At 39.4% G+C, this 26931-nt stretch overlaps 3 protein-coding genes across 4 annotated transcripts; all 3 read right to left on the reverse strand.

Moving 5' to 3' along the window:
• Positions 1-152: 152 nt before the first annotated feature.
• cog4 (component of oligomeric golgi complex 4) lies at positions 153-11731 on the reverse strand. Its single transcript, XM_022745988.1, has 19 exons — positions 11576-11731; positions 10127-10209; positions 9877-9991; positions 9182-9356; positions 8602-8795; positions 7909-8014; positions 7639-7796; positions 6410-6468; positions 6204-6328; positions 5987-6105; positions 5206-5372; positions 4929-5094; positions 3167-3229; positions 2924-3037; positions 2366-2458; positions 2201-2284; positions 2002-2103; positions 1571-1699; positions 153-936 (listed from the first exon to the last, which is right to left on the reverse strand). The coding sequence occupies exons 1-19, from the start codon at positions 11708-11710 to the stop codon at positions 802-804; spliced, it is 2322 nt and encodes a 773-aa protein (XP_022601709.1). The 5' UTR covers positions 11711-11731; the 3' UTR covers positions 153-801.
• A 1158-nt stretch (positions 11732-12889) lies between these two features.
• LOC111221173 lies at positions 12890-15772 on the reverse strand. Its single transcript, XM_022744532.1, has 3 exons — positions 15301-15772; positions 14090-14518; positions 12890-13693 (listed from the first exon to the last, which is right to left on the reverse strand). The coding sequence occupies exons 1-3, from the start codon at positions 15578-15580 to the stop codon at positions 13371-13373; spliced, it is 1032 nt and encodes a 343-aa protein (XP_022600253.1). The 5' UTR covers positions 15581-15772; the 3' UTR covers positions 12890-13370.
• A 1895-nt stretch (positions 15773-17667) lies between these two features.
• Positions 17668-24604, reverse strand: gfod2 (glucose-fructose oxidoreductase domain containing 2). 2 transcript variants are annotated; one of them, XM_022745465.1, is made up of 3 exons: positions 24536-24604; positions 22507-22878; positions 17668-21160 (listed from the first exon to the last, which is right to left on the reverse strand). In XM_022745465.1, the coding sequence occupies exons 2-3, from the start codon at positions 22757-22759 to the stop codon at positions 20259-20261; spliced, it is 1155 nt and encodes a 384-aa protein (XP_022601186.1). In that variant the 5' UTR covers positions 22760-22878; positions 24536-24604; the 3' UTR covers positions 17668-20258. The 2 variants fall into 2 exon arrangements, with proteins under 2 accessions (XP_022601186.1, XP_022601194.1); XM_022745473.1 differs by having other exon boundaries at positions 24532-24585.
• Positions 24605-26931: the final 2327 nt, after the last annotated feature.

Below are 26931 nucleotides of genomic sequence, written 5' to 3' on the forward strand. Positions count from 1 at the left end.
GGCTGAATATTATGAGAATGGACTAGTTTTAATGCTTCATTGCCTAGTGAACACAGCTTTGTATTTAGTGTCAGAAATATGTATAAAAGATTGGGAACAGGTCTTGCATGGCAATAGGGCAGCACTTCGTGAAATGTGGCGGATGGCAGGGATCAGGAGCATTGCACAGCGGCTCTCAATTTATTAGGTTAAAAGTGTTCCATCATCACAGACAAGGAGCTATTCATATATTGAATGACTAGGCTGGATCAGCTGTCTGACCTGCTTCTGTCAGTTTAATGGGTATGATGTTCATTACTGTTCTGTTTCACTGACAGCCCCAGAGCTCCACTCCTCAGTCCCAGTGTGTCCTCGTTTCTCAGAGCCAGTTACAGGTTAAAAAGGTTCCAACTCCCACCGCGATACAATCACACACTTAGACTTTTAATTACACATTTAAGAGAATATTCTCATATTTTACAGTTAACTCTTCAATAGAATAGCCATTCCTGCCACGTAACCAAGAACCCTGGCTCCTAAAAGCTGAGCAGCAGCTCTGATACAGACTGACATTAGACAGGGGAGGAGCAGAAGGCAGACTCTGAAAACTCCACTGAAAAATCTCCTGGAATCTCCTGCGATGAGCGTTTTTGTTTCTAACAAAAAAAAAAAGAAATCCCCACAGCCATTTGCCCGTGCCCTGCCCACGTCCATTTACAGGAACATGGATTAAACCTGGATTGTGCAGAGCTCTTTAGTGAAATGCATCACAAGGTGGGTACTGCGCGGCAGTCACTGATAACCAGCGCACTGGTTCATGAGTTACAGTCTCAGCCTCTTGATATCTTCACTTCTGAAGTCAATACGCAGCGCCAGAACCTGACGCACCTCTGCTGGGGTCAGCCGCCACGTCAAGGGGCCTGAGTTAGGACCCCAGTAGTCCAAGATCTCAGTTACCTGCAGTACAAATAGGTACAAGTGAGCCTGTGTAAACCAGATTCTTAGGTCAAAGTATCAATACTATACTGTCAAACCTGGAATGAAAGTATTATCATTATTGTTGATGCATTCATGTCGTTACCCTTTTACTGTTGTAATTCATTTATTTTTTGGGGGGTACTTTTGCAACGAAGCTTCCTGGCCTGACTTTAACTGGGGACATTGTGATTTGATGGTCAGCGTCTACAGACCCCAATACCACCTGGACACCCCATTTTACTGTTGTAGCTGGTGGAGGTGGAGCTATTTTAACAATTTTATATGCATCTGGGTTTATTATTTTATACCAATGCATCACATTTTAATAGCTGTATTTGCAGATATGTTTGTATACACAATCTTAATCTGTAAAGTAACACATAGATAAATCTGTCAAACAGACGTAGTGGAGTAATAAGTGCAACATATCCAATTGAAATGTGGTGGAGTATAAATGTAAAGCAGCATAAAATTAAAACACTCAAGGTATCTCAAAGCTGTAATTGGGTAAATGTACTTAGTTGCGTTCTACCCCTGGTGTAAACTGACATAAATGTTAAGGTATAAACACATAAAATTTGATCTAAATTCTGTGTAAAATGATCTAAATTACCCGCTCCAGGTTGAGGATGGTGGCCATTTGTGTGAGACGAGCAAACTTATCCCTGATGGTCCAGGTGGTCACGGTGGTGAGGTACGCCACAAGAGACCGAAGCTCTTTATCGAACTGCAGCCCTCCAAGCTACAACAAAATGATCAACATGGTTTATATCAACAAAAAATGGCGATGTGTTATCTATACAGAAATATTTTCTTCAAGACTTCATGTTGGATGAAGTATAAGAATCTATTTCGAGGTTTTCAATAAAAACACACTGCTCAAAATAGGAGATGCTAACGTGATAAAAGGAAGCACCCTCTCCTGCAGGCCTTCCTGGACTCATTAATAAATCATGGCTGGAGGCTTTTCATCATGTGTGTCAGTGATGTGATGTCATGCACAGGGAGCTCGGTGCCATCTTGTGGCTGAGCTCAGCTCCTCACCCTGCTGAATGAGCATTTCAGAACAGTCTTCTCCATCTCAATTGATATCAAGCTGGTCATCAGGCTGGTCAGAGTGTCATAAATGACAGGAGAGAGGGCCGTCTGGTGAGGCAGAGGAACAAAGAGAAGGTTAGAAAATAGCAAGAACGAGTAAATATATTCAGCAAATACAAAGTGGAAGCTTAAATGTTGCAGATACCTTGAACTCTGCCATGAGCTGCTCCAAGTTAACGATGACCTGCTGCACCCAGGGATCATTAGCTTCATAATCATTAAACTCCTCCTGTGGGGAAGACAACGCAGTTACAGTGGGATGTTTTATTGACCCCTGGTTTATTTCTGTGTAGGGTTCTGAGACCATTACCTCCTCTATGTTATGTGAGATAGCCAGAAAGCTGCTGATCCAGGGTTTGACCTGAGGCTTTATGGCTGTTGTGTTCAACTCAGTCAGACCCTCCTGTGAAACAAAATAACATCAGAGTATCACACTTTTACCACTCAGCAGGAGGCCAAAGAGTCTTATAGTACCATGAGTGGACCTACACACATTTACAACAAACACTTGCTGAAAAACATCTCATATTCCAAAACTCGGAGTACCGTACTTTAAAAATATGTTAATAAAATTCTGATTTTTTTTCTTCTTCCTACAAACGAATAGAAACACGGTCTTAGGACAGAGATTTAAAAACAGATTTCAACAAAGATGGACTGTGCTTCTTACTATGCTGTGACTTCCCTAGTAAACACAATGTCAAATAAATAGAAGATTTCCCTCCACTGTGCACACAGGTGACGCTTGAAAAGCCACAAAAATGTTTCCCCATTCTTCAGCACCTACTGTAAATAAGCAATACATAACTCTCAACTGACAAGCACTGATCAGTGTGTGTGTGTGTGTGTGTGTGTGTGTGTCTCCAACCTGTAAGAGATCCTTGAACTTTGTGGATGTATTGACGAGGTCGGACAAACAGCTTTCAATCTTGGCTTGTTCACCAGAGCCGCCCCCCTGACTGAACAACTTGGAGCAGTCGTTCTGCAAGGAGAAAAAACAAAACAAAACAAAAAACCAAAAACAAAAGTCAATTTCTGAGCATTGAACTAAACTATAAATGATGTAATGGATATAAAAGAGGCAGAGCATCGGTACAGATGTAAAACTTACCTCTAGATTTCTCTTTAAAGTTGTGATATTCTCACTACACACCTCCACATTATTCAGAGTCACCTAAGATAGAAAGAAAAAAGTGTGAATGAATTCTTACAGCCAATTTGATTGGTTTAAAAGCTGCTTTCTGCCTGAAGCTTCCAGAAAACTGATGCAATCTCATAGTTTATCCCAGTAATTAGTAATTCTCTGCTTTGCTGCAATTGTCAGTGGAAATATTTTAGACTTTTTATAGCGGCAGAGAACTGGTTGGGACAGTGAGACTGATGCAACTGACTCCCCACTCCCATGATTTGCAGTAACGCAGAAATCTTGTCCTATTTCTACGACTCACATCTCCACTGCTCATTCAGTTTTATCTCTAAAATATTTATGCCCCCCACCCTAGAAGCCACTCACTCAGTATTAATAATGGTAATGCTTTGTTTTACAAGTCCCATATTTAAAAACTAGAATAAAATGAGCAACCAACACTTGGATCATTTCCCTTATAATCAGCACCAAATTGCATAGGAGCTTCCTGGATATATCCTTGTAATTTACAGCTAAATGCTGGCTAATTTATTAGGAAATTTCTGACAATCTTCTCTGAGTTTTAACATGAACTACTTCAATAATCTCAAAAACTGCATTCTGAACTCAGACTCTGTAAAGAAGCTGTTCAAGGCTTTTCTGGCATCAGCTGAACTAGTGCTAGAATGATCTCACCAGGTCAACTGCTCCACTATTCTTGATACTACTTCAGTGTCCAAAAGTGGAAAAAAAAGACTTAAATCCTCATCCTAAACAAAATATACTGGGGTCTTAAACAGGCATGTTTAGCCATTTTCAATTGCTATATTGTGCTCACTGTCACAAAGAAGCTGTCAGTGACATTCAAAATTCCCGCTAGGATCAATATCATCAAACCTGGAAGACTAATAATATAAAGGTCTCTGAAGACTTAATGAAGTCGCACCAGACAGAGGTTTTTGCAAAATATAATCCTAGTTTAAAGATGGTAAATCTGTGATTTCAGCACGTCTTGATTTCACTTTAACTTCTGACAAACGGGTTAAAAGGTTTTTGAAGTAGTGCTTCCTTCAGCTGAGAGCCACTTTAAAAATTAAAGCACTACTTACATTACTTAAATTAAAGGAGGTCATTCATGCATTTTATTCCTCACTTAAATTACTGCTGCTCTCTTTAAACAAGCCTTATGCGGAAACCTGAAAGCTGAAGCAAGGCCCAAAAAAGAGTCCATATTAACACATTTTGACACACAGCCATCAGTTGTCTGTCAAACTGTAAAAGTGAAAGATCAGAATATAGACCACAGTATATGAAGGATTCCTGCTCTTAAAATTATTTTTGGCATTTTAGGGGCACATCTTCCAATGGTTCCCAAACTTGTCACTGTAGATGTTTGAGCAATGTAGAAAGTAATACAAACATGTTTTAATTGCTTGATGAAGTCCTCAGTGCTGAAATTATGCAACAAAAAATCATGCCAACTATTAGACTGAATGGCCGTATACAAGTTATTATTGTTTTGTAGTCTTTCGACTGTCCTGTCAGGAATAACAGGAGCAAAATCATCACCACAAGCCTTGTATCACTGCTGTAAGTCATTACTACAACATGAAATTTAGATTCATAAAATTTAGGCTTAGTGTCATTAAGGCTTAATTTTTATCACTGACAAATTAGCCTTTACTGTCTAAAAGCAAAGTGGGTGTATGCATGTGTGTGAGTGTGTGTATCTGTCCATGCATCTTACCAGAAAGGCAGCTTTGGCGTGTTCAGCGCTCTCGATACCCAGGGTGTTGAACTTGCCCTGTTGTAAGCTGCTCTGCATCAGACTGACCGCACTGCTGACACCACGCTGGATGTCCTGAAGCGTCGTAGCCGGAAAGCCCTGCCGCAGCTTATTGTACAACACCTCCCTGATGGGTGAAGAGGGACACACAGGGCAGGAGGGGACACGTACATGCATGAGATGTGAAAAAGAAAAAGGACTGAATATGTCAACAGGACAGTGAACGAGAGGTGGGCACCTGAAGTCAGACTCCAGCACAGAGTTAGCGTGGTTGATCATGGCACACAGGCAGTCGATGCTGGAGCTGGATAAAGCTCTGCTGATGCACTTCTTCACAATGTAGAAACAGTCGTCCACCATGCTGGAGGTCAGCTGACCCTTTTCATATGTATCCATAGCAACAGCCTGAGGATGGAGAAATCATTTTATTATAATGCTTTAATACATTCTGATAAGTAAGTATTACACCTAATGTGGGAAACAGAATATTATTTGAGCTTCCCTTCCGGTTTAAAACTTGGATTTCTTACATAATATTAAGACTATTTTCAAATGTTACATGCAATCTGCATGTGGTAAATTCTGTATAGGAATAGGATCACATGGTTATTTCACTGTCAAACTTGGTATTTATCAACTGTATCTTCTCATCTACTAGGAAAACATGTACACTTATTTCACAGAACTATGTATTTGCATTAAATTAAGTAAACAAGTGTTACACAAGTACTCCTGATGGACAGTTTAGAAAAAAGATTCCAAATCAATGCAGCAAATCCAGATATATTATGTTTTTCATTCCATGTTCCTTGTCAAAACCTACACCCTACATTACCCACAATGCAACTCAACCACCAACAACTCGAGTTGGAGATTCAGGCTTGTCAATAGTGTGCAGCACCCTATGGAGCCACTAAAACATTTAAACACCTGTCAACAGAATCTGATGTGTAAAGTTATAAGATTATTTTGTCAAATACTGAACTATAGAAATAATACTATATAACTGAGTAATTTACCTTGTTGACAGACTCCCTCATGTAGTATTCTTCCATTGGAATGTAGTAGCCAATCAGCTCCTGCATCGTCGTGCTCAGCAAGCAGTGTTTCAGCAGCTTCTCCACATTCTGCTGATGCTCTGAGCGTCCAAAAATATAGGAAAAAAATTAGATATGTTTTCAGCCTCACTCAAAAAGGCATCTTTGTATACTTCAAGACATGTTAATATAAAACTACCCTGTGTGATGCTCTGAGCGTCTCCAACTTCAAAGTCGGCCATCATGCGACGACGTAAAAAGCGCAGGTAGAGCTCCGCCCGTGCGTTCATCAGGGTTACCTCTGCCAGTACAGGGTCCAGTTCCCTGTTCGTGTAAGACAGAAGTGTAAACAAAAACACCACAGAGACAAAGATAGAGATGAAGGCAGCATGTTGCTGAAAATACCTGGGCTCAATCCGTTCCCCTGGCACGCTCTTCATCATGCTGCTCTGGATGATCTGAAACTAAAGGACAGACTCGAGGTCACAGCAAGTACAGGTACGCAGTAGAAACTATCATGTCATGCAGCTCAGGGTCACGTTCTTTGTGTCTGGATAACGGAGTTTAGATTGTTGATGATTTAACATGGGTCTGGATTTTTGTGTTTTTTGGAATCCGGTTTAAAATTCATCTGGTGCTGTTTTCATGGATGTATCGATAAATTGATCGATGGGTTAATCACAGCCTCTGGGTTGCATTTCCAGCCCAGGTATCTATATATATTCTCTCAGATTGTTTTGCTGGATAGCTACATGTCCTTTAGCTCAAACCTGCAAAGTGCAGTTTATTACACAGTTAGCTGGATCAGGATCAAGAATCTTTTGGGTCGACCCAAATATGAATTCATTTGCACATACAAATGGCTCCCTTTCTTTTTAGACATTATGATTTGCTCATGTAATTTAAATACCCATACTTATACATGAAAATATGTACTGTTGACAAAAGCACATGAACATAACTAAAATTTTCTGACTGTTTAATGGAGCCAGAACACATGGCATTTAATCTGACATTAAAATGGGAACTTGCCATTTGAACTCTAAAACTTATTAAATGATTAACTGCAGGTCACTTTGCTGGAAATAGTTTGTGCAATTAAAGCTGCTTTTTGAGAGATTTTAGTTCAGTTTCATTTTTATAGCAGGCTCATGACTATCACTTCTGTCTCTTGGATATCCATTGGAGAGATCCTCATCCTTCATGCACCAACAGCACTCATAGTCTGACCACATTCACTGGTAATATCTTAAGTTTAACAGTGATTCAAGTGTGGAAACAGTGGAAACATTGTGGAGCACAATGTAGAACAAAATCCCACCAGTAACAACACACATATAATATGATTAATGTCCATGAATCTATTGGCCCAGCACATGCTGGGAGGGTTCTCAACACCTACTTCGTGAAACTGCAATCAAATGCTAATTGCGGTTTCAACTCTACTCATTTTGTCTTTATTTCAAAATAAGAGTGCATTGTTATTCAAGATAACTTAATCCAAATCAATCTTAAACTGCATTCAAAGAACCAAATTAGATGGATGAAAACTAAACAGCATTATTTTAGCCTGATAGGTAAGCATGAATTAGTGAAGCCACATTTGAAGAACAGGGCTCAGATGTCATTCAAACCTTGTTGTGGTATCCTCTCTGCTGGATGAACTTGTCAACTATTTTCTGGGTCTGTCGGTCACATTCCTGCTGCAGGTGAGTGATGAGAGTATACAGATGACCTGGACCATAATAAGTCTCTACTATAGGCTGATGAGTCTCGACGACACGAGCGATGCCTGTAAACATACACCAGTGCATTAGTGGAGTCTACACCAAGCAAAAAAATAAATACATTTAAAAAAAAATGACGACAGATACAGACATCCAGTGTCAGGCCTGTGTTCTCACCTTCCAACAGCAGTGTCAGTGTGTCTGCAAATATCATCAGTGCTCTCTTTTCACCCAGGTCTCCTCCTGTAGCTAAAAGCAGGTTCTCCTCAGCTTTGGAGGCAAGCTGTGAGAGTGAGTGTGAAGAACAGAGACAGAAAAATAACTGATAGTGTTACATATCTGCAACTATATCTGAATAAAAGACAAAGATTTAGAGATCTCAACCAAGGCTGCACAATTCTCTAAATCGGTTATTTCAATAGGAAGTGTATAGAAATTTTAAAACTGGATCTGGATCCAGAATCTCCATCTGATCTTCATCGAAATACACAGAAACAACCAAGGAATAAAGAGCTCTTCATTCAATAAGTGATTCATGATAAAATGAAAATGTTTTTAAAAGCCCTATTGCACACTGTTAATAAATCCTTTAAAAACATAATGGATATTCATCATAAACCAATTACCTGTTCATTTAGCCATGGCCTAAATTTCAACTGAATTTTAACTACTTTAAGATTGTGATATATTATGGAAACTACATTAAAAACCAGACAGGCAAGCAAACAAACAGGCCTGAAAACACAAAACCTCCTCAGTGGTAGAGAAGAGACACTTAATACACTAGTTTCTTAGAGAGTTACAACTGAAAACCCTCTCACCACAAACCTTTCCAACACTTGAGCATGTCTCATAGAGTTTATTACTGACCTGACTGCAGAGATATTGACCGAAGCGGGCGAGGCCCTGCTGGTGGAGGCCCAACAGGGGGAAGATCTTGAAAAACCTTTCCACTTGGGCAAGGTCGACTGCTGCTACAGCTTCATCGAGCTTCTCAGCAACAATGACCTTCAGTTTCTGCTCTGCCTCCTGCAGCATGACCAGACTGGCGTCCACAGCGCTGCCTGTGCAGACAAGACGCATTGGCAGTGTTACAGTGTCTGTCTAGTGATGTTCAAACATGTACAAGCACAGGAATACATTCACAGGAATGCTTACAGAGCAGTGAAAAAAGTTAACAACCACACATTTAATGTGAAGATCTTTGGTAGATTGCAGGAGGCAATAAGAAAGTCTGAAAACCAAAGTGTTTTAGCTTGATGTAAGCTATTTGCTTGGCCCACATTATTTTCTTTCTTTGAACCTCTACATCCCGACCAAGATCTGACAAATTCAAAGTGAAAAACGTACAAAAACACAGAAATCCAAACAAGACTGTGGGACGTCTTCACTAGAGTGTAAGAGTGTATACTGAGCAATGCACTTTGATAGAAAGGTAGGGGCCTCGTACTTTCTTCTCCCTGCCTGCTCAGCTCAATAACTGACTGGTCCAGAGAAAGGTATCGATGGATGTGAGCAGCAGCCTGTTCAAAATCTTCGTTACGTAGAGCTGTTTGCACACCATCCGTGCAGAACTTCAGATCGAGGATATCATCAGCACGCTGGATGACGTTATACAGTCGAGTCTACAAGAATAAAATGAAACATGATACATCCGATACAACTTTCCTTTTGCTACCTTTTTAAAACTTTTCACTTTTGAACACTGAGTTAGAGAACTGTTGATTGAAATCTAGGGTAATCGATTAAGGTTGTAGTTTGTGGTGTTGCATGGGACAGCGGCAGCAACTGAAACCCGTTTCAGAGATTATGCATGTTGTAGGGAATATTCATTGGAATGCATTATCCAGGTCTTTTTGACATTTTGTCAACATTTAATGACATTGAGTTAACGTGTACTTTCAGTCAGTTTATTAGGGACACCTACTTAACTTATGCAGCAGTGTTTCAATAAATGATACCTTCAAGAAGTTATAATGTTCAGTTTTTGTAGAAACTGTTTGAGAGTGGTGGTAGATCAATGAAGGTAGATCACATGATAGAACAGAGTGAATGTTATCATCACTTATATCAGTCCACAAGACCAAGTAAACGCTCTTCTGTAAATGAAAAAGGTGAGTAGGCCTAATGAGTGTGTGTTTTCACCTTTGCCAGGTCTAGCTGTCTGACTTTGCGGCTCACGTTTTCAGCCAAGCTGCAGGTAAATGTGATCATGCCTGACAGCTGACTGGCGTCTCCTCCAATCAACTGTAGGTTGGGCCTGGAGAGCAAAGAGACCACATTTTGTACAACACAACACAGATTATTTTGAAAACATCATATACTGCAATGGTTTAAGAACAAATCATAGATGATCATCCATTTTTTAAACTATTCTAATCTGGACAAACTATACCCCATCCGCTGCAGTGCCAGCATCTTTGTGTGAATGGTCCCCTCCTGCCCCACCAGCCTGTCCAGCTCAGCTTCTACTTCTTTCTGTTGTGAACAGAAAACAAAACATGAAATGAGTTTCATCTTTTAACAGTCTCAAAAAAAAAAGATATTCATTGTTGTTGAACTTAAAACTGAAGGATCTAGGCTGTAAAATTGACTCATATCACTCAGTGTAGATGAAGGCACACTTAAACGTTTCTAGGTCGGGAGAAGTGGTGGGGGAAGTCAGAGGATGTAAAATTCCTGCACTCAAAATGAAATGATACTCAAGTAAAATTATGTAAGTATTATCAAGAAACTGTACCAAAACTAAAAATAAACCTGAAAATTGCCCAAGTGAGTGGTAAACTATTATGTATTATATCATTAGATCATTATTACTCATGCATTCCCACGTAAGCAGCATTTTACTGTTGCAGTTTTGAAGTAGAGCTAATTTATAACTATTTTGCATAGAACTGCTGCTAATTATTATTTTTCTTGATTAATCCTGTTATTGTTTGATTTGCAAAAAGTCTCATCAAAAATAATGAGAAACGCTCATCACAGTCACCCAGGGCCCAAAGTGACACCTTCACAATGCTTCAGTTCAATCAACAGTCAAAACCTCAGCATTTCCAAAAATGAATTAAAATTCTTAAAAGGAAAAACGGCAAATCCACACATTTGAGATAGATTAGATTTCTTTGAGATTTTTTCTTACATGAAAAATTACTTCAACAGTTATCAAAGTAGTTACTAATTAATTGCCTCTCAACTGACTAATTGTTTGGGTGGTTTAATCTTTAACAAAGCCTCATATTCTGTAAGATCTTCATGTGCTTTAGAAGTAAATGTCTTGATATGTAAAATAACTAATAATAACTAAAGCTGTCAGATATATAGTGGAGTAAAAAGTACAATATTTCCCTCTGAAATGTAGTGAAGGACAAACTGGCATGAAATGGATATAGGCCTACTCAAGCAGAGTAAATCGGTGCTTGAACAAATGTTGTATCCTAGGACTGTTTGGGAGTAGGGTGTTTGTTTAGCTGTCAGATGTTTCCTTCATAAAAAGGAGAACAGTATTTAATCCTAACAAAGAGAAATCTATGTCCAAACATGAGCTACATCCTAGAACCTCCTCTGCACTTCATTGTATTTGACAGGTATGTGGAGTGTTTTGCACCCAGACAATTTGGTGTCACCCGCATTGTCTACAAAACAGTGAACAGTATCTAACCCTAACATGCAAAGACAAGTCGTTAGTTTAGTTGTTTTCGCCCATGTAGACGTGATTTGTTAGAGTGGTGTTGTTTTCTCTCAGTCGTGTTTTGAGTCAGCTGCGTTCCGGGTGTTTACGTGGAGGACGAGAGCGACCATTTGTACACGTCAAATAAACTGCTGTTAACGGTCGTTACATACAGACCTCCTCCGTGCAGAGCTGTTGGTAAACTCTCTCCAGGTCCTCCAGCTCTGTCAGGCCCGAGATAGCCTCCATACTCACAGAGGACACCGACCCAGAGTCGCATCTTCTCGCTGCCACGGGTCCACTGTCTGCCATCTTCCGCCACCGAAACGCCGACTCAGGAGAACCGAGTGACCATTGTGGTGTACTCCCCGGGTTTAGCCTGTCAGGCAGCGCTTCTTCGTGTAGCAATGTGAGCTAGTGAGAACATATGCTTCCCCCTTGTATTATAATGTGGGTGAATGTATTCCTAAGCATGACAGAAACTTTATCCTTCACCATAGAAACCATAAATCCACATCAACATTTGGGGCTGACTGGGGAAGCACAAAGGCACTACCTGAGAAGTCTAATTCTGGGTAAGACGTTTACGATCTACGCATGCGCTGTATGCTTTTGTACTTAAAGCACAACTTCACAATTGTAAAGTTCGTCATAAAATAATAATCAGGTGTCCATATAAACATTTGAGTTAATCTGCAATAAAATGTGCAAAAATGTAATCCAAAGCTAACATAGGTTAATATGAGGCTTCAGCAGTCTGAGTTAATCAAATCAAGAGGATATCTTCTTAAATTACAGTCTTTTCAGGCACAAACCCCTCTCTTTTGTTACTATCCCTCCATTGTGAATCAACAAGGAAACACTGCAAAACACAAAAAGGAGATATTTGGTACATATCCTCTTAATTTGATTACCTCAGCCACGACTGACAAAGCCTCATATCATTTGATATACTTTTGGAATACATTTTTGCACAGAATGAAGACTTAGGAGTTTGTCCCCCATCTCTTCCATTGATAATTCATTTAAATCACATTAAGAAGTGGTCTCTTCATGGATTGTATGAACAGGAGATACAATTAAAGCTAGGTAAACTTGTTTCAGTGTCCATTAGGGCACCTGACTATTGTCTTAAGACAGACTTGACTTATGCTAAATCAGCACCCCAGCTTTTCTGTGTGTCAGTTCATAAAATAACTTAGTAATGTGCACCATTTAAGGATAATATAACCTGAAGTAACAAATGTATTAAAAGTACACTTAAGAATTTTTTTTAATCCATAAATCAAATAATCACAAACTGTCACACAAAGACCCTGGGGTCATTGGGTCCCCATTAGGTTTTACTTATGGTTTTACTTGTTAATGTTAAAAAATGTATGCCTCTGCTGCTATACCAATACAATGAAGGTGAATAGAATTTTTTTTGTTGCTCAACGCATCAAAAAACAAACAAAAAAACAAATAAACAAACAAAAAAAAACTAAATAGTATTTTAAACAATATCCCAGTTACTCAGGATAAATCTGACCTCATTCATTTTATTGAGACTCCTTTAGTACATTTTACAAGACACTCGATTCAAGTCTCAGCATAAGTTTCATAAGAGGATGACACCACCTGTCAGTGACAACATGCTGCACTAGAATAAACATGAATGACTGTTGGTTTCAAGGCCTCATAGCAACCATAGTAAAACAATCTGCCTACTTTATAAAACTGAAAATTGCTTGTCGTGGCTATGAGTAGATGCAGGGTGGGAAAGGTTTATCCTCGATCAAATGTCTATACTTTTGATGCCAGAGTGATGTCCAGACATCAGCTGCAACGGAAACAAAACCAACTGTACATTGACTGTTTGCTTTGACCAAAAAAGGAATTTACATTTTTACATCATCACATTTGAAACAGTCCCAGGACATTTATAGAAAACCTGACATCAGAGTCCTGTGGTCATGTTGAATCAGGAGGGTTACTGTCCTCTGGAAAACAAGAGAAGTTCTTCTCTTTCCTGCTGAAGCTCTTCCCATTTCTTCTGTAGCTCTGCCTTTTCCTTCTGCAGCTCTTCTCTCTGTGTATTTAATTCTTTGGCTTCCTCCTGCTGTGCTTTTCTCAGTGACTCAATTTTCTCCCTTTCTACAGCTGCCTCTTTGGCATCCGCTGCGCGCAGCTTCTCAAGCAGCTCCCTCTGATGCTCCAGAGCCCGAGCCTCCTCCTTTTGTGTCCTCCTCAGAGCTTCAATCAGCTCCCGCTCTCTCCTCAACACACGCCTTTCTCCATCAGATGCTCTTGAACCTTTTCAACACCCATTAAGAAGAAGGAAGCAGCAATACACATTTAGTCTCATTACGACCTTGGATACAGTAGAAGCACAACATGAAATAAATAATGTTTTGAAACTCGATATCAATTAACTTACGCTGACTCAACTCAACAGAGCACTTTATTAGGAACAACACACTGGTAATTATGGTTGCTTAGAAAACAGTTTACATTTGTATTCTGTTTCATGAAAAAGTGGCGCAGTGATATTAATTATAGTATATGTGAATTATGAATTAATTATGTGATTACAAGTAGGTGAGAGATTCATGTATTTGCCATGACAGTATTTTCAGAAAGTATTGTTTGGGAAGATGCCTTTGAAAAAATGATTTCAAACTCAAACAGTAGTGAGATATAAGAACGTACCTGATCTCTGTCTCTGTTCTGTCGCCCCAGCAGTCTCTGGTGGGGTCAATGTGTCACCGTTAGCATTTGAGCTAGATGGAGGTGGTTTAAGCCCGTCAGCCACTAGTCTAGAAAACACCTCTGGGTGTCTCTTTGACATGTGTCGACGCAAGTTGCTGGTGCCACCACCTTCAAAGCACTGTAACTTCTTCATGCAAATGTGGCAACGAGCAGCATTCAAACTGTCCAAACGCTCATAGTGCCTCCAAATCAAGCTCCGTTTGTGCCGGCATCGTCTTACAGGGCGGTCGTCACTCCCCTCTTCATGTGTTATTTGTTCTGCTGCATCTCCATGTGCTGATTCCAGGATGCCATTAATAGCAGAATTAATATCAGATTCATTCATGTTAGTATGGACGTCAGAGTCTCCGTCCTCCAGTGCTACTTCCACTAAAGAAGAGGAAAATAAAGTTATAATTAGGTCTGCAGCTAATGATTCATTATTGATTAATATATTGAATTTTTAAAATAACTACTTAATCATGTGTAAAATGTCAGCAAACAGTAAAATTACCCATTACAAGTTCCTAAATTCCAATCTGACACCTTCAAATGTTTTGTCTGACCAACAGTCCAAAACCCAAATTACAATGAGAAAAGAGAAAAGCAGCAAAGCCTCAAATTTGAGAAGCAAATATTAGGCATTTCACCAATGACTAGAACAATTAATCTATAACAAAAATGGTGGGTGATTAATTTTCTGTTGATCAGTTAGTCGATTTAAAAACCAATTGTTCAGCACAGTCATGATAACATACTGTTTCACTGGATTCTTATTCTTTCAGATGCGACAGAGAGATGACAAGATGAATATCCTGTCTTTTGATCCATTCTTTCAATTTACAACATACTGATCACCATTAACTAAACTCAATTTTTTCCCAATTTCCCAAGGTGACATTGTCATTTGTTTTGTTTTTATCTAAATAACACCCAAAGATATTTCGTTTATTATCATGTATGAAGAAGAAAAGCAACAAATCCTAACATTTAAGAACATGGAAAACAACACATTTTGACAATTTTGCTTAAACGACTATAATCTTAAATGACTATGACTTTAAAATTGTTAATTTTCTGTCAACCGACAACTCGATTATTCGATTAGTCTTTGCAGCTGCAGCTACCAGGTGCTTCAATGAACTACCCACAGATTATTCAGTGAACCATACCGGAGCACAACTGTTCACAGTCCGTGTCCACGTCTTGAAGACCGTTTCTGGGTATAGTTTCGGGTGCCTGTCCTATACATTTCTTGGCGACCTCTTTGGGGTGTTTGACACGCAGATGTCTCAACATGGCCGTGGTGCTGCCCTGGACCTGTCTGGACTGGTAGCCCCTGCAGAGCAGACACTGGACCGACTGTGAGTCCACAGTTTTAAAGAAGCCCCAAACCATGCTTCTCTTGCGGGTCATCTCTCTGGGTGGCTCCGGGGTGTCAACACACAACATTAGCTAGCCACTGTTGTCCAATTCACGTCCTGCTTATACTCAACTTCGTAGCTATAAGTGAAATAAAGTGGCCGTGTAATTTCCACTACTCAGTTATTTCCACACAATCCGATTTTAATAAATGTAACAGTAGTATCAGTTGTGGTAGCTGTTGTGCTAAGTTAGCCGAGCTATATTTACTGCTGCCGCACCGTCATATCCGGGTTGTCTGACCACCGCCTCCTCCTCTTCCACTTCTTTTATTTATTTACTTTGTTTAATTTATAAATGTACACTAAATCCAATATTGAGAACAATGAAATAGAAGAGAATAATAATAATGAAAGAAAAGAAATAAGATAAAACAGCAGAATCAAGTTGAGAAAAAAACACTAATTTACAGTTTTAACAGCCTTTTTATTTGTGCAAGATTTAATAAGTGATGCTCACATTCTTTATGTAAAGCAGAAAAGAGAGGTCTTTTGCCGGTAAATTTACATTTATGAATATGAAACTTGATAATTATAAGATTGGTGATGGGTATTTTTCATTCTTCTGTTATAGTTTAAAAACCCACAGTGTATATTATAAATAGCCTGTGCCTTTACATCTTCTGACAATCACTTCTCCATTTATCTTCTCTGTGTTAGAGCCAGCAGGAGCCAGCAGACTGTTCAAGTTTTAAATAATTAATTGGTATTTCATTCATTCATTCATTCATTCGTTTGTTTGTTTGTTTGTTGAAACTGTGTTATGGAGGTGTTGATTCAAACGTTTGATAATTTTGGAGAAGGTAGTATGTTTCTGTCATCTAGCTGGCTGTCACTGATATAAACAGGATGGACAAAATAACAGAAATACTTTTCAGCACCTCTCTAAAACAGTTTCAAGACTGAACATTATAACCTCCATGAAGGTAGAATTTATGGCAGGACTGTTGGATCATACTGAATTAGTTTTAGGTGTACCTTATAAACCAAATGTTTAACAGGGTAAAATTTGTGTAGTTTAAAGTTATAAGGACCCCTCCTTTATCTTACTGGTGCTGAGATATTTGAGGGCAATCCTTCGTCTTGTTTCACTGGGTAGTGATAGACATATGGAATACAAATAACCTCCTGCTGAAATTAAAAAAAAAGGACTTAAGTACTGATGTCTCAGTGGGATAAGGAAAATTTCTGTACATCTCCCATCACAAGGTGATATTCTGTAGTTGATACAGGAAAATTTAAATGAGATAAGCTTGATGTTCCAACCGGTCAAGGCAGTCGACCCCCCCCGAGCCCAGTTCTGTTGGAGGTTTCCTCCTATTAAAATGGAGTTTTTCCTTCCCCATGTCGCCAATTGCTTGCTCTTTGTGGGAACTGCTGGGTTTCTCTCTATAATAAAGTAAGGTCTCGATCTTACGCTTTAATGTACCGTGAGATAATGTATATTATGATTTGGCGCTATTCAAATAAAATTGAACCGAATTGAATAAATTCACTGTAATTCATGAGATAAAGTTGAATCAACACCTCTCCAAAAGTTATTTTTAGCTAGGTGCACCTAATAAATTGAGTGTATCTTCCTTAAATGCTTCTAATGCTACTCTTTGATGTTTTGTGGTGCAGTGTAGAAAGATTGCAGACAATGATAATGTTAGATAATAACAACAGAGCAATAGCTTAGAGCAAACCTGCACTTTGATACACATGCAGATTAGTCATTCAGCAACTCCCACATGAATGCAGCATAATGCCTCCATGGAGACATGGTGACTCTATGGAGACGAGGGAGGAGACATGAGGTAACATATTGCATGATGCAGTGTAAGTGATTATTCAGTCTGACTATAGGTAAAGGTTAGCATGCTGCTAGCTCAGTCTAGAAACCTGACTCACCTGGCCTGGGCAGAAATATTTGATTTACAAAATATTGGATAATGTTAAATATGTCAAAATGGTGTTAACATTATTGCGGCAGTGTTCATCTCCGTAAAGAACTGAGTATCTTATCAAAGGACACTAAACATCTGTTTTCTACGGTTTCAATACAAAGACCTAACCTGACGAGTAAAGGTACATTTTTTTTTACACTATTAATAAAGTGAGGTCTGACCAAAGACATTAAATGAAGACAACTGTATTTATTAAATGAAATATCTGTCAGGCAGATGAACAGTACAGTTTCCCGACTTAAATGCAACACATTGTGCTCAACAAGCCATATTATCAATTAAAACAACACTAAATCTAAACAAGATAAATATTACAGCTTTAAACAGAAATTCACAGGCTGAAAACACAAACACTGAACAGAATGAATGAAGGGAAACTTTCTCCACACCAAGACATAAATAAATACAAAAGGTCTTCCTTTTACACACAAATGTTAAATTCATTTTTGCAGTGAGCTGGCTGGTACAAGCATTACACTGCATATTAAATAGGTGGCATTTTATCAGTTATCAGTGCAAAAAAACCAAAACAAAACAAAAGCAACTGTTAACAAGACGGTAAAAATTCGGTTGGAATGTATTTTAATAGTGGTGTGTTATGGAGCATCCTGCAGGCAAATGTGTTAAAGACACTTAATGTAAACTTGATTTAGGGTTTTTGTAAAGCACTGTTGGGATAGCGTGAGGTAAGCGTGTAACATGTATGCGTCCTTATGTGCAGATCTTGCGTGGGTCTAAGAAGGGGACAGACCAATCAAATCACACCAGTACACTGCATCTGTCTTCAATATTATTTAGGATATTCAGCAGAACTGAGATGCAGTGAGTGACTACAACAACCACAAACTGTTCAACACTTCCTGCCTCTGAACATGTTAAAGAGGCAAACATTTCTTCTCTCATGCACATCAAATCCAGTGGTTCTACTCAATGAAAACATCAGCAAGGTTTCAGGATGACTGGTGTAAGGGGGTGGGGTGGGGTGGGGTGGCAGACCCATCCTCTAGATTTAAACATCTGTAATAACTTTAAATGCATAGATTGCATGAAAAAAAAAATCTTATAAAACATATAAAATTACTTCAATGGTTAACACATGTAAACAAACTTTTTACACACATTTTAAACTCAGGCTTTGTATCTAATGACAGTTTAACAATAAAAGGCCACTTTCTAGAACAAGCCTGTTTGTCATAATGTAAAAAGATTTAACGCGTTACTACAGCTGTAATCTGTCCTTTGTGTAAGCTCAACAGGCGACAGTTGAAAGTTGGTAGTTTCTTCCTTCGCGGTCAGTTTCAATGGTTAAATAGATGACAATTGGTTTTCAGTGGACAACAGATACCAAACAATCCTATAAATCCCTCTGAGGCATAATCCACTTCACCTCTGTCCTTACATTTGTTCTGTTCCAAACAGTCAACATCTATCCTTGAGGTAATGCACTTGTTTGGAAGTAGTATATTTTGATGAAATTAAGAATGAAAATCCTGAGATGACGTAGGTGTGGTTTGAGTGGTTCAGATGGTTTTGATACCATGAAAACTTGTCAGTACTGAAGTCCACAGTCACAGACACAAAATCCAGCTGACTAGAGCTGCTCTGTCAGCGAAGCAGGAAACTACAACTTTTTTCAACCTCTCTTCTAGCTTATAGGGAATGAGTGATACTCAATTGTTCAATTTAAAATGAAGTACCACTTTAAGAAATGGGCATTTTGAGGGGCAATGCTACAAATTAGACTTTTTTATTATTCGGTTCTCTATATAGCTTATTTTACTCAATCCCTGGTATGTTATGTAGGCCATCGCAGGCTGTAACATAAAAACTTACTAGCCCCTCTTTTTATTTTTTAACAATCTAAATTTATGCTTCTTATTACACATAAAAAAAAACTCTACACAGCTCCATTATTCTTATTCTGAATTTTACAGAGGTTGCTCTCCACTGGAGAAATTGAATTCTGAATCACCGCACTGCAACTATTTTGTTAGTCAAATCATCCTAATGCTTTGATATTCACATTCATGTCTGAGGTAAACACTTTCATCCAGAATAAGGTGCTATTGGTGTTGGGAATACATTAACACCAAAATATTTGTAAATATATAAATGCTATGTACAATAGAGATTAAAATCTTATCTCAGTTGTTCTATAAACCTACACTAACTATTTTCACCTCACACAGTGTCTGAATTAACAGCTTGGACAAACTGTGCTGGACCTAAATGTTCTGGTAGTGATTATTTACTAACTGCCACAGTACAAAACCTGCTTGAAGTGAAAAGAAGGGCTATGTTCAGACATTCACTTGTTTTTTTGAGATATAGGCAGTTCTGCTCTCGGCCAATATTTGACATATGTGTGGTGTTTTGCTGACAGGTGATGCATATCAGCCTAATTTAGCTGGAAATTTGCAGTCATGGCTCCATGACTTCAAGCTTCAGACAATAACGGCCGTCAATTTTTTGGTAACAAAGATTTTGGCACACTTAAAGCAAATACAGAGCTTTTATAATATGTTCTTTGAAAATCAGAATAATGGAGCTGTGGATGACAATTTAGTGAACAAACAAATTGCAACTGTGGGGGTGCAAATATCAACAAAACAGTTACATCCTATCAACCAAAATATTCTGTTCAAAATGTGAAAGTAGTCATGTGTAATGTAAACTGCTAAAGCAAATGAAGTAAAGGAGCAACATTCAGAGCCCAGTTTTGTCAGACATGTAGTAGTTGCACTGGGTGAATAAATATATCTAGTTCTTATTTCTCTGCAGAGCCTCACACAAGTTGTGGTTTGGATCTGGCTCCTGACTCATGATCTCAACACACTCCCATTCTCCACTACAGCTGGACCGTTTCACCGCCTCGACCACCGTCTGCACATACAGACCATCCTCAAATGTTGGTGCCATGGCAACTGGTCCTCGTGCCCATGACCTGCGCTCCTCATGAGCCTGAAAAGACTGTCTCAGTGCCTTTACCATAGAGCTGAGCCCCCTCAGGTGAGGCAGGGGCATCTCTTTCACCTCTGGTCCCACCCACCCACTGTCACCTAGCAACAGCTCCTCACCTTTACTCCCATTGCGTTGACCATACAGTTCTGTCCCCCTGGCAACCAACCTACCGGTGGATCCAACCACCATAACCTCATGCACAAATGACCCTGGCATGTTGAAGTTCAGGGTCACGGTGCAACACACACCACAAGAACTAGATCCTGTTCCACCCATCAACATTTGGAAGAAACAAAAATCGTCACTGGTGACGCGGCGAATGCCTCGGATCAAACTGTTCTGTTGCACAAAGGTCCGCAGTAAGCCATGTACACGATGGGCTCTAGTGCCAGTCAGGTAACTTAAAAGGTCGATGATGGCAGAGCCGACAGTGTGCAGACCACCTCCTCCCATGAGCTCCTCACAGGTCCATCCGTACGACTGGTCCAGGAGACTTGGGCCGTAGACCCGGACATCGCACACCTGCATTTCGCCAACATATCCCTCCACCAGCATCTGCCGCATTGCAACGAAAGCTGGCAGGAAGCGCAAGGTATTACCCATAATGCTGAGCAGCTGGGGGTAGTATCTGGCTGCAGTCACCATCTTGAATGAATCCACTGCAGTTGCAGCTTTCTCACACACAACATTCTTACCTATACCTGCAGAGAGAGAGAGAGGGAAGGGTGGAGTTATTATTATTCACATAAGACTGAATTCAATGATATCATCATATATGATCCCATAAAACCATTTCATGATTTTTGGTTGTTAAACAATTAATTTTCTTCTTTCAATTATTATTTAAACACACAATTCATGTTTTATATACACTCAGTTTTTTTCAACAAAAAAGGTAGGGTTTATTGAAGGGCTGTGGTATTAAACTGCATTTGTTTTTGCTAGATGTATCTTTGTAATGGTAGCTGTGAATAATGCTTGGGGTTTTAAGTTATAGTTATAGTATATCAAATATGGTTTGAGGGCATGGTGTGGACTTCGTGTCTCAGTGCTTAGGCACACTGTGGAGCTGATGGCCTTAGATGGCATTAAAGTCCAGTTCCTTGGGTTTGGTATGAATAAAAAGTCAACATTCTCCTGTAAGCACATATGATAACAGAGGGTGTGCATAGTTTTTATACATGGAGATCAGCAGCCTTCAGTACCCCTTGGAATTAGTGCCATGGATAAGTCCTTTGGTGGGGACACACTCAGGAAGTTGCAACTAAAACAGGAAGCTGAAGTCAACACTCAGGAATTCCATCAGATACAGTAAGTTAACTTTATAGATCTACTCCTCTCTGATACAACAGTGTGGTGATTATGTTTGCTGCAATGTGTTTCGAACAGACGAGAGATGTGGGGAATTTCAGGTTTCTGTCTGTAAGCTTTGCTTTGTTTTTTCCCTTTAGATGACTTCATTCCCTGTGGTCATGGCTACGATCGCCATTAATCACATCCCAAGGATAAAAAAATGTATACACTGCATTCTTCTGCAAATATAAAATATGTCACAGAAGAATGCTGTCATTTTGAGTATATGCATCTTTTGGTGAGTACTGTCATCATAGTCAAAAAATTCAAATCTGTTCCAGAGCTGAACTGCCCCGCCCAGCTGGGTCAGGTCATATTAGCAGTTTGTGTGACTCAGATGCTCATCCAGTTTATGAGGAAAGTAGAATATAAGACCTGGACCTGGTATATAGGAAGAACCCTGAATTAATTTGTCATTCATATAAACCCATAAATTATGAATTCTCTTTTGTAAAAGAAATCTGCTGTCTTTCAATGAACATCCACCAAGCTCTTTTTTAAGCAATATTGTACGTTTGGTTTTATGGCTTATGATGGCCTAGCAGCATGTACAGTATGTAGGCACAGCACAGATGTTAAGTGTAAAAGTGCCAGTTAGACACTTATGCGCCCAAGATTTTAGGAAAGGGCAGCCTTGCAAAAGGAAATAAGTCTGCATTTTAGTAAAAGTGTATGTTTTTTTTTGACCTCTTACCCAGTGCTTTGACAGCTATCTGCCTTGTCATTGAAGGTGGAATATAGATGCAGACCAGGTCGACATCTTGGTGCAGCAGGACGTCATCAGATCGGCTGGTGTGAAATGGGATGCCAAGTTCCTTTGCCAAGCAGCATGCTTCCTCTTCGCTTCGCCCCCAGAGTGCATGAACCTCAAAGCCTTCAGCTTTCAACAACGGGACCAGCACACGGGCTGTGCTCCCCGTGCCAAACACACCTACTCCTGGCAGCATGGCAGTGCCACTCACTGTGAGCTTACGTGTGAACCATGGCCAGCCTCACTGACATCTCAAATGCCCATGATCCACTATTCTATCAAGGTCTTTACTGTTGTCAGGAAATCTGAGTTTACCTGTAGAAATAAATGAACACAACATTTAAACTGGGTGACTCTGACAAAATCACAATTTTTTATTTCAATAATGCAACAATATTCTGGGTGCGTATGTTTCTGAGATTACTTACACATAATCACTTTATCATTAGTAATGTGGGATTTAAGGACAAGACATAATTAAATCTATATCACAATTTCATGATAAGAAAACAACAGACAGTAGCTTCTCTTATGGAACAATATCTATCTTATCAATTTATCTCATAGCTCTAGTGACTGTATCAACAAACAGGTTTAGACCAGTTTTTCCTATCAGCAGTTTCTGACGGCCACTTACATTGTGTCCTGCTACATAGTTAACATGCCATTCCTCAGATGTTCCACACCCGCTGAAAGTAAACGTCATCCCTACCTATGTAGCAAGTGTAATTTATGTCTTTGTGTATAACCTTATCCAGGCTAAACAATAATTTAGTTCTGCAGACAGAACAATTAACTAACATCAATATGAAATACTGTGCAGCTCAGCTCGCCTGAGGCTCTCCCAACTAGCCACTTACCTTTGGTGATTTCCTGATCTGACTGTTATGGATGTGTAACTGCTGTGTGGATATCAGTCATCCATGTAATGTTATTGTTGTACTACAGTGGGTTTGTATGGTGGGAGCACCTGCCCACAGTAATCTAATCAGAAATTATTTTGATATATACATATACATACATGAGAGTAAACTGAATATATCTGAACTGTGGATTTTGGACTGTTGGTCAGAAAAAAACAACATATTTGAAGATGTCTCCCTGGTCTGTGGGGACTCATGATTATTGTTGTTGATGGTATTTTCCACTATTTTCTGGCATTTCATAGACAAAGTAGTCGTTCGTTTAAGTCCTACACAGCAATATTTATTGAGAAGTTCTCATAGCTGAAAGTTGCGTAGAGCTGGAGTATGAGCAATTTTAATGAGGTTCAGCAAATACTTATCAAAATAGTATCATGTATTTAAGTGATAAGAGGTGATGTTAATCTTAGAGTAGTGGCTGTCAGGAGCTGACTCTGCGCCTCACTTGTCTTCCTGTAACCATGACTGTACAACAACAGGCTGATACAGGCGTGTGTGTCTGATGTGCACCTGCAGTACCTATGTAACCAGCGCTCAAACAAACGCATACATTTACCAGGCTGACAGCAGATGAAGCCTCTCTCTCTCTATCTCTCACACACACAGAGAGACTGGAAAGTAACCTAGCCGTGTTGTGCTGCTGTCCGCTGGTCCGATAACAAAGCGACAGTTTGGTGTAGCGTGGCTGCACCAAACTGTCGCTGGCGAGATTCAATAATAGTTGGGTATTAACGATGATTATTACGATACCCCAAACCTGCAGAAAGTGACCACTACTTAATCTGATCTATACGTATATTGGTTATGTGCTCCGGATGGCTATGGCTCCCACACATTAAGCTAGCTCACCACTCAGCTGCTCGACACTGAGGTTATTGATAACGTTAGCTAGCGCGTTTAGCTAGCCGGCCAGACAGGAGCAAAGCCAACCAGAACCTCGCGACAAACGTATGTACTTTACAGAGTTCAGATCTAAAGTAAATGTGTCTGGCGGTCTTTAAAATTTGTATAACGACAATACGTAGCGAAATGTTAAGTTATGTACCTACTGTATTGGGCAGGACATCAGCTGCGGTAGTGGGTGTTGAGCCGGGCGCTGCCCAGTTGCTAATGGTAACTTCAACAGCAACGGCAGGACTGTGGGGAGAGGCGGAGATACTACAAGAGGCTGGAGATGGGTCACCGCCAGCGGAGAATTCTGTAAGCGACACAGCGGACACTAGCTAGACTTGAAAATATGGCTTGTAAACACCAAACATTCGTAAAATTGTTCCTGTGAAACGTGACATTTTGCAGATAACAGGTAAATCAGTAGAAAATGAGATATGTGAACGTATGAGGCCATAGCTTCTATAAGAAGTGACTGTAAATGTTTCACATTTGAAAGTCCTAGATCTCAGTTAAAAGAAATAAGACGATCCCAAAGATAGACCACAAGAAGATCAAAACGGCCATAAATACAAACAATAACCACAAAGTGATACAAAACAACTATAGAGGGACGCAAAATGACAACAAAGAGACAAAATGATCACAAGGGGATGCAAACAACCACAAAGCGATGCGAAATGACCACAGTGCTACAAAACAATCACAAAAAGACAAAACAACACAGGATTTGTCATTGTTTTGTGTCCCTTGCACCCGGAGGGAAATTTTACTTGTCTCTCCCCAGGGGCCTGTTTTCTCATAATCCATCCCTGAATATACATGTGCCTCGGGGAGCAGGGGAATTCTTGGATCAGGTGTTACAGTTTTCCCATGATTTGGTGTGCTAGCCTGGCTTTTACACAGACCTCATTTGAAAAAGTAACTTTATGTAAACATTTTTTTATGTAAACAACACAATTCTGCAAGCTATAACTCAAATAGGTCCTCACAAAGATAGAAGTACAAGTACACACAGACATTAGACATATAAACATAGATTGTCTTATGTTAATTGTGAGGACACTTGCATTCCTCTGTCCCTTACCCTACCATAACCATCACAACAAAACTAAATGTCTTAACCCTCAAACAGCCCTTTGAAGTTGTGAGGACTGGCCAAAAGTTGCCATGACAATGGTTTCAAACCATCAAAATGATAGATAATGACAGATAATTCTATAATTACAATATTAATATTATATTAATACTAATATGGTGTCATCATATTGTTTCCAAAGAAATGGTCCATATTGCCCACCAAGATGTAGAGATCAGTCCACCAGAGAACTCTACCTGACTTAAAACTTAAAAAACTTAAGGTAAGATGTTTCAGTGTGGCTGTATCCTGCACTTCAAGCTACAGATGAGTCTGCTAACATATAGTGTGTGTCTTATGGATCAGTAGATAACATCCAAAAGGGTCTGACAGGTGGAGTCATGGTTGGATGGGGATCATATGAAATATGACATGAATGCAGAGTGTGGAAATGCACAGTCATCCAACATCCAAACCACTTCATCCTCCATGGGGAGATATGGGGCTGTTACTTCCCTGTTGTTGTCACCACACTCTCAGGCATACAAGAAGGCCCTATAAGGCCATCAGGTGGCTGATAAAGGGTATTACCGCATGGCTGCTTCAGATGGAAAAATTGATAAAGCTGTGGCAGGTTTCAGCTCTGTCACATTTAATACAGACACATGGAATTTTATGTTCCATGTCAACAAAGTAGTGCGTGTTACCCTTTGAACAATAAACTATGTCAGATACTATTTGCATTTGACCTTTGTGGGTGGATATTGAACTATTCTAATGTGAGGATGAGAAAATCTCACAGCTTGATTAGGACAAAGCCCCAACACACCCACAGTCCAACCACACAGGTGTTTTTTTTTTTTAAATTTATGTTGCCTAATTAAACCTCCTCTCAGGACTTATTAGTTCATAGAGTTCGGTTACATCAGGTAATTCCCAGGGTAGCTCCAACTTACTTCAACCTGACTAGAGTTTTAATAAGCTAGTGTAACTGAAAACACCTGCGCAGGGCTTTTAACAAACCAGTTCTATTATGCATGGAAAATAACATCTAAATATCTAATAATATCTCCAACTTTTTTTGGCTTTTTGTTTTTGTACAGGCATTACCAGAAGTTAAAATAGTAACGTCTCCTGGGATCACCAACATGTTGTGTTTGGCATGGTGCAGAACCTGAAAAACCTTTAATACAGTTTACTGTTGTAGCATTATTGCATGAGTAATAATCTAATAATATTACATATAACAGATTATTAATCACAAGATATTTTTTTTACTGCATTGAGTAGCTACTTTTATGTTTGATGCTTTTTGTACATTTTTAGTGCTTGTATACTTTTACTGCAGTATCGTTTGATGGGATGGGTTTTCCCAGTGTGGCATTGGTAGTTTTACTTAGTAGTTCAAGTGAAGGATCAGAATACAACCTCCACCATGGATAATGACTAAATGAAAAGATTAGTGCCTCTCGCTGTCGT

This window comes from Seriola dumerili, unplaced genomic scaffold (assembly GCF_002260705.1).
Source record: "Seriola dumerili isolate Sdu_G_001 unplaced genomic scaffold, Sdu_1.0 BDQW01000003.1, whole genome shotgun sequence".
Classification (NCBI taxonomy): domain Eukaryota; kingdom Metazoa; phylum Chordata; class Actinopteri; order Carangiformes; family Carangidae; genus Seriola; species Seriola dumerili.